The 13453-nt window shown below is 38.4% G+C and overlaps 1 protein-coding gene across 9 annotated transcripts in view; it reads right to left on the bottom strand.

Moving 5' to 3' along the window:
• The window catches only part of Braf (B-Raf proto-oncogene, serine/threonine kinase), a 130150-nt gene that overhangs the window by 87122 nt on the left and 29575 nt on the right, over nt 1-13453 (bottom strand). For 7 of the 9 annotated variants that reach the window (XM_060380140.1, XM_060380141.1, XM_021632119.2 and 4 more), the window contains exon 2: nt 1770-1871. The exons of the other annotated variants lie outside the window; for them this stretch is intronic. In XM_060380140.1, the coding sequence (XP_060236123.1) occupies nt 1770-1871 (102 nt within the window). The remainder of the gene's footprint in view (nt 1-1769; nt 1872-13453) is intronic. 9 annotated transcript variants of the gene reach the window in all.

Below are 13453 nucleotides of genomic sequence, written 5' to 3'. Positions count from 1 at the left end.
TACAGGGCACAGAATAAAAATAAGCACAAATGTTTTTGCTTTTTATTAATCAATGTTTAAGTATTCAAATGTTTGAAGAGTCATGTGTGTGGCTAAAGCAATCCATCATGACTATAAATAGCCATGCTCATTGATTCAAAAGTGGCAAAGTCCCAAACATATAAAGACAAACGGTTGCTTCTGTCGCACAATTGATAAACAAAATGACCAGTCCCTCTAGGTCTACACACTACTCACTTCTTTGCTTGGCCTCCTATACTGTGCAAGTGAAGGCACACTGTGTCTGGAGATGGAATTCTAGTCCTGAGCCGCTGGCCATCGTGGCCCACACCTTTAATGCCAGCACCCAGGAAACAGAGGCAGGAGGATCTCTGCCAGTTTAAGGCCAGCTTGGTCTACAAAGCTCAAAACCAAACAAAATCAAACCAAACAACAACAAAAAAACAAAAAACCAAACCTCAAACCAAAAAGATTTCTAGTGCGGCACTGGTAGCATGAGCAGCTGCGCGGTCTGGAGTAAGTCATATGAGGAAGACAGACAAGAGAACAGTTTAGTCAGTGTTTCCATAGTTCCAAGACTTGTCTTATAAACACAAACTTAACTTTCCCACCAAATAATAAAGAAGATTTAGTTAGAAGTTGTTCAAACCATGCTTTAAAATCTCTGGTATTGGAAGCCAAATGCTACCTTGATCTTTGGTTTATTTTGTTTGTTTGTTTGTGTATATTGAGACAGTCTCGTTTTGTAGCCTAGCTGTCCTGGAACTCACTGCTATAGTCCAGGTTGACCTCAAATTCGCAGACCTCTGTCTGCCCCTGCTTTGCAAAGGCTAGGACTGAAGGCGTGTACCACCATGCCTGGCTCTAGTCTTTTATGACTTAGGGTTGTCTTTGTGCGTGGTTCAAGCTGAGCTAGAGTCTATGGAGAAAGGCAGTGGAGAGTGTGGCAAGCACTGTTGGTTGTAGAACCTAGCTACCTACACTCCACAATAGCTTGCTTGCTGACAATGGATTGCCTTTCAGAAGGAAACTAAGGACAAGAAGGCTTATCTGTGATTACATAGCACCTACTGTCTCTCGGGTTTAAGAACAACGGCTACCCACAGATAGATAACCCTCACTCAAGGCTGATACAATTCCCAAGGCACCATTAAGCAGTAAGACTGAACAATGTAGGACCATTCCAAGACTATAAATTGTATCAATGAGAAAGCAGAAACCAACTCTGGGGAACACATTCTGAAAAAAATTTTATAAAACCACACCATTTTACCAATATGGTAACTCATTCTGCTGACTACCAAAACAGTATGTTTTCTCTAACAGTTTTTTTTTAATTTAAGCAATATTTTGAAGTTTATAGGAGACATCCCTCTCAATTTTGACATTTTTTTTTAAGTAAAACTACCATATATTGCAACAAGTAAAAGAGAACAAGACTAAGGGGAAAAAAAAAAAAAAGAGCAAAGCTATTTCTTCCAAGATGCTTCTAATTCTGCTCTCTAATATTACTAAAACTACTACTATGAAACATTTTTATCGTTCTTATCCCAAAATCACTATAAAGTGATACTCAAAAACTTACCTCCAGGTGGGTGAGGTGGCGCATACCTTTGATCCTAGCACTCAGGGAAAGGCAGTCAGGCGGACTGCTGTGGGGTTTGAGGCCAGCCTGGCCTACAAAGGGAGTCCAAGGTAATCAAGACTTCACACAGAGAAACCCTGTCTCAAAAAACTAAAAACCAAACCAAACCAAAGCAAAACCTTACCTCCAAATATATTGATGGTGGATTATGCTCCCCACCAAATTTGTCCAACAGTGCCTCTATATGTTCCTGTGTCAACTTAATCATTTGCTTGATATTCCACACCTAAAAAGTAAAGGAATTTAAATAAAGATCATTTAGCATATGAATTAAAAATATTTTAATGTGGACAAACAGAATGCAGTAACTATCCGTAGTCTCAAAATTTAGACAGCTCAGTGGAGCTTTATAAGTATTAATAACTGTTAGCCTTCTTTATATACTAATAATCTGTCCTTACCCATAATAGATTCAAATAGTAGCCCAGTATTCAGAATAAACAATCAAAACTGGCAATTACTATATTAAGTGAAATAAGCCAGATTCAGAAACACAAATACCATATTTTCTATACTGTAGAACCTACATTTAAAATTCTGTATGTATATTATATACATATACAAACAGAATAAATCACGAAAACCTATTTTCATCGTCTATCAAATTTGGGGCTTCCCACCAGAAAGCAATTGCTTTTTAGAGCTTGTTATTGTGATGGTTAATCTTCAGTGTGAACTTGGTGGGATTTTTAAATTATTTTTATGAAAGAATATATTGGCTGGGTGTGGAGCTACACGCCTGTAATCCCAGCAGGCGGAGGCCCAGGGGCAGGGGCGGGCAGAGGCGGGCAGGTCTCTGAGAGGCCAGTGTGACTGGCTGCCTTGTGCTCCTGCCACCTAGTCTTCCCGCAGCCACAGCTCCCACTAATGGAGCCTGTCTTCTTTTAAACTGTAAGCCACACAAAATTCTCCTTCCTTAAAGAAAAGTAACTAAACAGCCGGAATCTTTTCCTGTTCCCTTTTTACTCATGTAAAGGACATACATAAAACATATGCAAATAAATGTCTATTTTTAGATCCCTTCCACATCATTACATGTATTTTTTATGTCCTTCCTAAAAGTTGTATAAAAATTTTTAATCACTTTTATTCATGTGGCGTGTATATGTGTGTACATACATGTAGATGGCTACATTTAGAGGTCAGAAGACAACTTGTGGAAGTCAGTTCTCTTTTTCTACCATGTGGATTTAAGGGATCAAAATCAGGTTATCAGGCTTGAAAGCCAGTGACTTTACCCATTGGGCTATCTTGTCATCCCTCAATTCATGAATTATTTTATAGCACTACTAATTTCAATAAAAACAAATTTCAATGGTTTAATGGACACTGACAATTCTAAGAAATTTTAAGACAGGCAGATCCTTGAGTATTGCTGGTCAACCAGTCTAGTGTAATTGCACAGCTCCAGAGTCCAATGAGAGACTTTGTCTCAAAAACCAAGGAAGAATGAACAATACAGGTCAGTGAGTAAAATCACTTGTGGCCCAAGCCTAACATTCTATTCTGTCAAGGGCACAAGGTTCTCATGCTCACGGACAGCACCAGGGAAACCAGGAATGTTAAACACAGGCTCTTCTCTTCACCAGAAGGAGTTTATACCTGCTTCTGCACAGAAAGCTGGGAGTAAATGTCATTAACAACCTGGTGACCTTTGCTACCTATATGGCAAGGCCTCACCCAAATCCCCTAGACTGTTATGTTTATTCCAGACTCCTGATCATTGCTTTTCAGTCAGTAGAACCCATTCTTATGAAAGAGGTCACAGGAACTTTGCAAAAGACATGTACTTTGCAAAAAGTTTCAATGTAATCATGCCCTAAGCTTTAGTGTGATAACTGTCACCAGAAAACCTTTTCCAAAACTGTACTGTGTTTAAATATGTCAAAAACAAATTGTTTGGAGTCACACTCTTTGAAGCAACATAGGCTAGCTAACTAAGTCACGCTGAAGCAGATTTCATTTTACCTCACTCACTCAGATCCTAACTCTGCAGGGACTCCCACACCCTCAATCCCTGGATCATACAGTGTAAGAGCAGTTGTCTGAAAGTTGTCCTTTGACCTCCACTTACTAGCACCACGACACACGTGCATCTGTACCCATACACATATGTCACTCACACAAATAATAAAACAAAAAATAAAAAGAACATGCAAAATTGCTCAACAAGTGATGGTACTTTCTACCAAGCCTGAGCTCAATCCACAGGGCTCTTACAGTGGGCGAAGAAGCCAAGTCCTGCAAATGGTCCTTTTACTTCCACACACAAACACCCCATAGCATGCTTGGTGCCACTCCCCACAGCCACCACAAACATAATAAATAAATGTAAGGTAAAAAAAAAAAAAAAATACTAAAAATGCCCTTACATTTATAACTGGGGTGACTCTAATCGTGACTTCTATATTTATAACCTTTGCACCCTAGAAGAATGCTGGTCAATAAGTACACAGCCCTCACTTCGCAGTCCACAATAAGACTCCTGTTTAGGAAAAAGGCCTAGACTTACACAACTGCAAAGAGTTCTATTATCAATTTATTTAGTCTTTTACTCACAAATACTAAAAGCAACACTAAAAAGACACTGAAAACAATAAATATAAAAAAATCACAATGAACACACAGAACAACTGGACAAGGAATGGCAACAATAGGGGACGAGGAAAAGAGGCTTGAGAGGGGAAGAGTGAGACGTATGCTCAGTGTTTTAATAAGCTCTGAAATAATATTTTGATAAACTGAATAATATTTCATAGTATGTGAATATTTCACAGGTATAATGTTACTATGTTTAATAGAAAAATAGTACCTGGGGGCTGGAAAGATGGTTCAGTGGTTAAGAGTACTTGCTGTTCCCCAGAGGATACAGGTTCAGTTCCATACAGCTTCCCATATGGTAGCTCACATAGGCACAGAGACACCGAACATCCATACATACACACAGACAAATTACTCACATACAAATAAAATAAATGTAAAGAAAATAGTATCTGACTCATTTACTATATATGGCTTTTCATCTTCTAAGAAAGTTTTTTAGATTTTGTAGTTCAAATATTAAAATCTCTCCAGTTTTCCATTTAACTTATCCTGTACACTTTACTAACAAGTAAGTGCTAAGAATACTGTACCACACATAAAATATCCACTTGATATAGTGCTTGCTTTGTACCAGGCTCTGTTTGTCTCTGTTAGTTGATTCAACTACTAAGAAATCCTCCTAATTGTTGTGTAAGTCTAGTGTCTTGGTTTTAGTCCTTGGCCTCAAGAAGTACACGTTCTAGGTGCATAAAGTCAAACATAAACAAACATGTCAGACTGTGATTAAAAAGGAAAACAACAACAAACAGGTGAGCTGGAAACCAGGATGCAGACAGGTGGCTATTAATTTGAAGAGCTGAAGGAAGGAACGCAATCTCAGAATCTACCTATGAAAGAGAAAGCCAGTAAAACAGAGGAGGGACAAATGCAAAAGCATTAGGGTAAGGAAAAGACTGGTTTGTGTGTGATAGGTTGATTGCATTAATGCCCCCCATGGCTTTCTACTAGGCACAACATTTAGTCTGTAACTTTGCAAGTCGTCTTTCCCTCTGACCCTGGGCTTCTTCAGAGACTTGGCTGTTCTTGTGATATCTTGCAGCATGGTATTGGCAAACATGACCCAAGCAGAGTTTTGAAATGCAAATATGAACTACTTCTTGCTATCTTGCACAACTGAACTTTGCTTGCTCTTTGGCCTCTGCTCTGCTCTGTGAACATGCCTCAGCTAGCCTATGAGCACCATGCTGTGCCACTTAAGGCTATTTAGAATAGTTAGCTATCTATAACCACCAACTGGTCACAGATAAATGATTTGAATTCAGCCAGCATTAGTGTAATTAACAACAGCACATTTTCAAAACTGAAAATAATGGTTATTTTAAGTGCAAAGCTTTAGGATGGTTTACTATATAACAGAAAATATGCTGTACAGAAAAATGCAACAGAATACAGAAAAAAGTATACCTAACAGTACCATTCCTAACAGTTCCTAACAGTATCATTCCTAACAGCCAAAATGTGAAAACAGGATGGACACTACCATGCATGACTGTAATTCCAACATTTGGGAGATACAGGCAGGAAGATTAGGAGGTTAAGGCTAGCCTCAGCTATAAAACAAGTTCAAGGACAGACTGGGCTACAAAAGAGCTGAGTAGCTGAGGAAGTGGTTCAGTTGTTAAAGTGCTTGCCATGCAAGCATGAGGACCTGAACGCATATCCTCGGGGAAAACATCTCAAATATTCACCTGCTAATAAATAAGTAAAATGTAGTAATCCACTCAAATAAAATGTTATGTAATGAAAGGGAAATAAGCCATGAATATATAAATATGTACTATAATATAAACTAACCTTGAAAACATTGTACTAAGTGAAAAAAGCTGGTAAGCAAGGACTATACACTATATGATTTTAAATTGTCCATAACAGAGAACTCTATAGAGGAAGAAATAGATTAATGGATTACTTAGCTGATCAGGAACAGAAGGTATAGAGAGATTAAAAAAAAAAAAAAAAGATGGCCAAGAGTTTAGAGGAAATCAAACTTTAAAGTTAAATGTGATGGTGGTAAGAAAAACGAGAGGCCATCCTTCCCTGGAGCATTTAGCAGACAAGGAAGCACTGTTAATGCTAGCAATAAGTTATTTTTAAGTTTATACTGTAGGCATTCTTGGTGTTCCCCTTCGGAAGAATGGGGTAATAAGACTATAAGGGTTTATGGACTTTCTTTTGCTGCCCTGAGTGAAAAACTATCAGTCAAATAAATAACCAGCAGGATTATGCTTCTGTGACTACCAGCCATCTGGACATTTTGAAAATTTTTGAAAAAAAAAAAAAAAACTTCAAAAATGATCACAACCAATTTGCCTTACATTCTAAAAGGGCAGCCTTAATTAGCTTGAGTTGTGTGACACAGTCTGATGTAGCTTATTATTATTATTATTATCATCATCATCATCATCTTTAGTGAACAGAAGGTAACCCAGAAATCACTTTCAACTAGCAGAAGGGGAAATATTTCTCGTGGCCTAGCAGAAAGACTACCTTAACTGGTCCTAAACACACAGGCTTGAGACTGGCTCCAAACACAAGCCTCAGTGGCTGTTTTTCAATTGGTGCTATAGAAGGCTCTTATTAGTTTAAAAACACTTCTTGATGGTTTTGATTGTGCTAAAAAGGAAGTCTGTAATGAACCAAATACCCATTCGTCAAGCTATATAAGCAGGCTACTCAGATCTGCTCAATCAGTAACCTGAGGCATTCTGCTTAGCAGCCTCCCTGGCTCAGAGGAGGCAGCATGAGGTCTGGGAAAAACAAAACGAAATAAAACAAAACAAAACACAAACCTTTTCTGGTCTTTCCTGTCTACTTTTAGTTGTGTGGGTTGAGCTGGTAACACTGAGAAAGAAACAGGAGACAGGAGTGTGGTGGAGGCAGTGGAGCAGCAGTGGCAATAATAGGCCAAGCTGTGAAAGTGGGAAGGCAGCCAGGCTGCTGCTTGAATGCTTCAAGAATGGCTAAGGCAGGAAAAAGGGCAATGGAAAGCAGAGGTGAAGCTAAAGAAGGACAAATAACTGTAAGGAGCCAAAAAGGAGAACCAAAGATCACAGTCACCACAAATGTTCTAGAGAGCTATCAAATCTTCAGGGCCAAGAGTCTCAGATACCATGGACCAAGAGTTGTAACAACGACCAAGCTTAAGGGCCAAGAAGTTCTAACTTTCCCAGGCCTACAAAAGAGCTTTAACTTATAAGACCTGTGCTATCTCTGTGACACTACTTACTGGTACTACCTGTTTATTGCCATTGTTTGGTGCCATCAAACACTGAGGGAAACAAAGACTATTTAGATTAGCACCTTAGGAGCTTCTGTGTTCCCAAATAATGTCTATCGGAGTAGAACAAAGTGACACTGACCAGCTGATTGGCAACAATGGCTGTTTTTAGAACTTTGTTAATATACCAAAAGCCTCTGAATTGCATGCTCTTTTCATGTGTGTGTATATGATATATGTACATTATCAGATGTACATATATGATACTTTGCATGAATATTTATGTGAGTACGGTCATGCCACAGCACATGTCTCCTGTCCTACCTGCCATTTCGATGTAGCCACACTGGGATTACAGATGTGTGCTACCTCACTTGGCTTTATGTGGGTTCTGGGGATCCAAACTCTGGTACTGGCTCACATTTGTGCCAGCAAGCGCTTAATCCACTGAGCCATCTCCCAAGTCCTGCCTGAATTGTACACTTTAAATAGGAAGTTTTTATGAGTACTCTCTTGCCATTTTTTTTAAAAATGTTATTGGTTTGGGCATTTGTTTGTTTATTTATGTTTATTTACTTATTTACTGATTTTCAAGGCAAGATTTCTCTGTGTAGATTGATTGGTTTGCTTTTTTGTTGGTTTTCAAGGCAAGGTTTCTCTACGTAGAACTGTCCTAGAACTTAGAGATCTGCCTGCCTTTGCCTCCAAGGCATGTGCCACCACACCTGGTCCCCCACCAAAAATGTTTTAAAGTGTTAAAGCTGTTATCTAGAAAATGGATCATAGTGAAAACAATGAATATATGTCAAAAACCAGTGAGAAAAAGCCTAAAGAAAGATGAGAAATCACTGCCAAATGGTAGCATTCACCAGACAGAGGTGGAAAGATGTTTCAGATCCTGGCTATATTTTAAAGGTCGAATCATTATTCTTTGGTGATGAACTGGATGAGATGTATGATAAAGAACAAAGAAATAGTTGAAAGAATAAAGAAACACTAATAGTGTGGGGCAAAAGATGCAGAACAACAACAACAACAAAGACTAACAAATTTTATTTTAAACATCTGGGAGACTTGTTAAACAGCTAAAATTGGAACACTTTTTTAAGCTAGACATACAAAGTTGGAATTAAGTAGGACGATCTGGCTTTTTAAAAAACACAAATGTAAAAGCTTAGAAACAAGATGTTCTTAATTCTTCTAAGATGCTCCTCACATAACATTCAGAATACATCTTACAGCGAATGTAGTCATGTGCATGTAAGTTTAAGGAACCTCTGCTAGCTGGACTAGGTGGCACATGCCTGTAAATCCAAGAACTCAGGAAGTTGAAGCAGGAAGATCACCAGTTTGAGGCCAGGCTGTGCTCTGTAGCAAGATCCAGCCTGAAAAACCCCAAGCTAATAAACAAATACAAAACAACAACCCCCTCTTCTGGCCTTCTTGGGTAGCAGTCAAGTGATGCACACATACACGCAGGTAACCAGCCTTGTAACAACATTTTTAAATAGTTTATTATTTTTATTTATATGTGTGTGCCTTCATGCACGTACATAGACATGTGTACAAGTGCACATAGGAGCCAGAAGTCCTGGAGGTGGAGGTATGGGCAACTTAAGCCATCTGAGGTGGGTGCTGGGAACTGCTTCTTTCAACTAGACTTTTTAAGCAAAGGAAGTAAAATGGTCACATGTGTTTTAGGAATTTTCTTCTGACTGGAGAATGCATGAATGATAACATGGAGTGGAGCTACGTCTAAAGAAACGGGGAAAGAGATACCTTTGTAAATAGAGAAAGCATGGTAGTTTTGTTTTGTTTTGACTAATGACATGAAGCAGGGTAACCCAGGAAATGACTGAAATGATTGTCTCAATTTAAGAAGAAGTCTAGATTTGGAATAAATCGTGCTGGAGAGATGGCTCAGTGGTTAAGAGCCCTTGTTGCTCTTGCAGGTCCCAGCACCCACCTCAGATGGCTTATGTTGCCTGTACCTCCACCTCCAGGACTTCTGTTTCCATTTTGTCTCATCAGGTACCATTCCCTTCATCTCTTATACCCACACACTTCATACATGCTATTCCTTTGTTTTGGAACATTCTTTGCCCAGCAGTTTTCCAAAGTAAGAAAAAATAAATAAAAAACCTCTTGCTTTCTAAGAGGGCCTTTTCTCATCTTAATGTACAGTGAATCTTCATTAAACTCTCTTCTGGAATGTATCACAATTTAGAGTCCATGTGTGTATGTATTTTTTTTTGTAATGTTTTTAACGGCCATCTTACTGCAGAGACCACATGCAATGAAATTTTAATGCACTTTACTGTTATAAAGCAGCTTTTGATCATGGTCTGGATTATATTTTATGTTTACTCTGGAAACAATACTTAGGTTAAACATTAAGTCACAATGGTACAAGAGGGAGTCAATTCCATTAAAAGCATACTGCAATTAGCAGCAAAAAAAGTGCTAAGATTCTGAACCTCTGCTGATATGACTTAATATTTTAACAACCATGTCATGTACCAAAGAAGCAGCCAGGGTTCAGAGTAAATAAGTATTCCAAAAAGAGAACTATACAAACACTTTGTGTAATAATTTGTCTCTGAACATAGATGATTGAGGATATGAAGAGAAATTATAATCCCAACTTCAAAATAAATCACCACAAGCCCACCATGTGGATGCAAAAGCCCCTTCAGTCAGTCAGTTATGCCTGGTGACGGATAAACTAATCAGATCATGGCAAAAAATGCAAACACAAGCTGCTGTGGTGGCTCAGGCCTTTATCCCAGCACTTGGGAGGCAGAAACAGGTAGATCTCTGTGAGTTTGAGGCCAGCCTGGTCTACAAAGTGAGTCCAGGGCAGCTAGGGCTCTACACAGAGAAACCTCATCTCAAAACAAACAAACAAACAAACAAACAAACAAAAAGCAAAACTGCAAACATAGACCTTATACATTAGAACTGTAAAATGAACAGTTTCAATCGTTAGGGCCAACAGTCTTCCTTTAAATATAGCTGACACCTAAACAAAACTTTTTTGAAATGGACAACCAACATAACCTGACTAGTTCAATTTCAGTTCAAAGAGCAAAAACTTTCTTTTTTTTTTTGTTTGTTTGTTTTTTGTTATTTGTTTTTCAAGAGAGAGGGTTTCTCTGTGTAGTCTTGGCTGTCCTGGAGTATTTGTGGACAAGACTGGTCTCAAAGTCATACTAATCTGCCTGCCTCTGCCTCCCTGAAAAACCTTCTTTTTTTTAATATTATGGCTGCAACAGTAGATTACAATGTAACGGTCAATGTTGTGTTCTACATAATAGGTATGCACACAAGTTGAGGCACTCATTAGTGGAGATGTTAGCTGGCTAAGCTATTTAGTATTGTATTCATATAAAATATTAAGAAGAATCAGCTTTTCATAGTTGGTTACACAAATGAACTACAGCTTCTTCAAACAGTTTAATCTTCCTTGAGGTTAGTGTCATAAAAGCATATATATATATATATATATATATATATATATATATATATGACCAAAAGGCACACTAAAGACTTCAGGGTTCACACACAGTAAAGTACTTGGCTGGAGCTCCCCTCATGCATGCTGGCCTTATTGTGACATACTGTGACTCACATAGACTGAGGAAGATAATTGTATGAATTATATTATCCAATTTTAACTAAGCCTTATAGAATGGTAGGTGGTTTGAAATAATTCTTATAGAGCAAACAGTGTTGAATATATAACTTCTACAGAAAAAGAAAGCTTTTTTTACACAAGCTATAATACCAATAACAGAAAAGAAAATCATACAACACAAGGAACTAATCTAGTGTTTCTCAACTAGGGATGGTTTTGCCCCCAGGGGACATCTTCAAGTGTCTAGAAGTATTCTTACGTTTCCTACTGAGGAAAGAGTTGTTGGCATTATATTCCTTCAGTATACAGGCCACAAAAACAACCAACCAACCAACCAAACAAACAAAAAAAAACCCCAGTAGTGCTGAGAGAAAGCCTAGGCTACTCATATTTGACAAGAAACTGCTTATTTATAATAATTATCCAGGCAAGGCATGGCTGTACCAGCCTGGGAAGTGAAGGAGGGAAGAGCAACAGGTGGAGCCCAGCTTGAGCTGCACAATGAGACCCTATCTCAAAAGATAAGCCAAACAAGCAAACCAGTGCCTAGAGTCACAACACCTGGATCCAAATCCCAGTCTTCCACTTAAGCCATGTGCCCCAGACCAGTTGTATAACCTTGTAAAACAAACTCCACCTACAAAATAGGATTTAAGGTATCTCTACCTCTCAGAGTTGTTGTGAAAACTTAGTATTTGGTCTAAGTGCACAGGCTTTAAACCTGTAATTCCAGTTCTGTTACTGAGCCATATAACCCTGGAGACTTTACATCTTATCATGCAGTTTCCACTGTCCCTTTTCAAGTTTTTTGACATCTCCCTCTTTATTCATGTGTGAATAACAAAAAGTTCATAGAGCTGCTGTGAGAGATTCTCAGCATCTAGAGGAAAATAAATAACAAAGTGAAATACAACCGAGTAAAATGCTCAGTTCACCAATCTGATTAATGATAAAATAAAGCCAACACATCATCACTGTAAAACATTTCTGTGTATTAAGATTCCTGTAGCTCTACAGTAACTATTTTTTAAGTACCCAATGATGACATGCATTTATTCACCCAATATTTATTACCAAATGCCTATGGTATACTAAGAATTATGTACGGTTGTACTAAGAATTATGTATACTGTAGTGAAAAACAAACAAACAAACAATTTCTTTACCTCAGGAATTCACAGACTTGTACTAAATAGTTTGTCTTTTCCCCTAAACCTAAAATTTCTGTTCCTTCCATTATTCCTTAATAAATTCTTTGAATTTAGCAATTTCTCATTCTTTTAACTCATTTTTCTTTTTTTAAAAAAATATAGGGACTGGAGAGATGGCTCAGTGGTTAAGGACACTGACTGCTCTTCCAGAGGACCTGGGTTCAAGAACCAGCACACACATGGCAGCTCACAATTGTCTGTGACTCCAAGATCTGGTACTCTCAAATAGATGGACATGCAGGCACCTAAAATAAAGGTAAATAAAAAACTTTTAAAAAAATATTTATGTTTGCAGTGTTCTGCCTGCATGCATGCTTGCACACCAGAAGAGGCATCAGGTCTCACTACAGACGGTTGTGAGCCACCATGTAGTTGTTGGGAATTGAACTAAGGACCTCCGGGAGAGCAGCTCTTAACTCTGAGACATCTCTCCAGCCCCCATTGACTGAATTTTCAAAATGCTGCTTTTCAATGTTTCACAAAATTGGGGTTTTTCACTTAACTATGGATTTAAAAGCCATCTGCTTGCTTTAAAAAGTTTAAATAGCAGGGAGTCATGCTGAAAAGCCAGAACTTCTGGGAATAAGACCCACATATTTTTACTTTAAACGTTTTTTATTTTTAACATGAACTGAAAATCAAACTGAAACATTACTCTAAAAAACTGCCATACCTGCATAAAATGAAGTAGGTTTTAATTTTGTCTGATTAAAAGGACAGTGTGTCTGTGAGAGAGAGGTCTGATGATGCCTAGCATGCCTGAGACCCTAGGTTCAATCCTTTAAACTTGATTGGGACTTAAGACTCACCACTGGAAACAAGCCTCTGGGCCTGTCTGGGAAAGATTTCCTAAATTAGGTTAACTGCAGTGGAACGAGTAACCTTAAATGCGAGTAGCACCATTCCACAGGCTGGGATCTTGGACTGAGTAAAAAGCGAGCTGAGCTCCAGCATTCCCCAGTCTCTGCTTCCTGACCACATATGCAATGAGACCAGCAGCTGCCTTAACTTCCTGGCACCAAGCCTTCTCTGCCATGAGGACTGAAGCACAAACTGTGAGCCAAAACAAATCTTTAGTTCTTAAGGTCATTTTGTTGTGCTGGATGTTTTTGTGGGTTTGCTGTTTTTTGTTTCTTTGT

The sequence above is a fragment of the Meriones unguiculatus genome, chromosome 3 (assembly GCF_030254825.1).
Source record: "Meriones unguiculatus strain TT.TT164.6M chromosome 3, Bangor_MerUng_6.1, whole genome shotgun sequence".
Classification (NCBI taxonomy): Eukaryota; Metazoa; Chordata; class Mammalia; order Rodentia; family Muridae; genus Meriones; species Meriones unguiculatus.
Note: the sequence above shows the minus strand (reverse complement) of the source record. Positions and strands in the feature narration are given on the sequence as shown.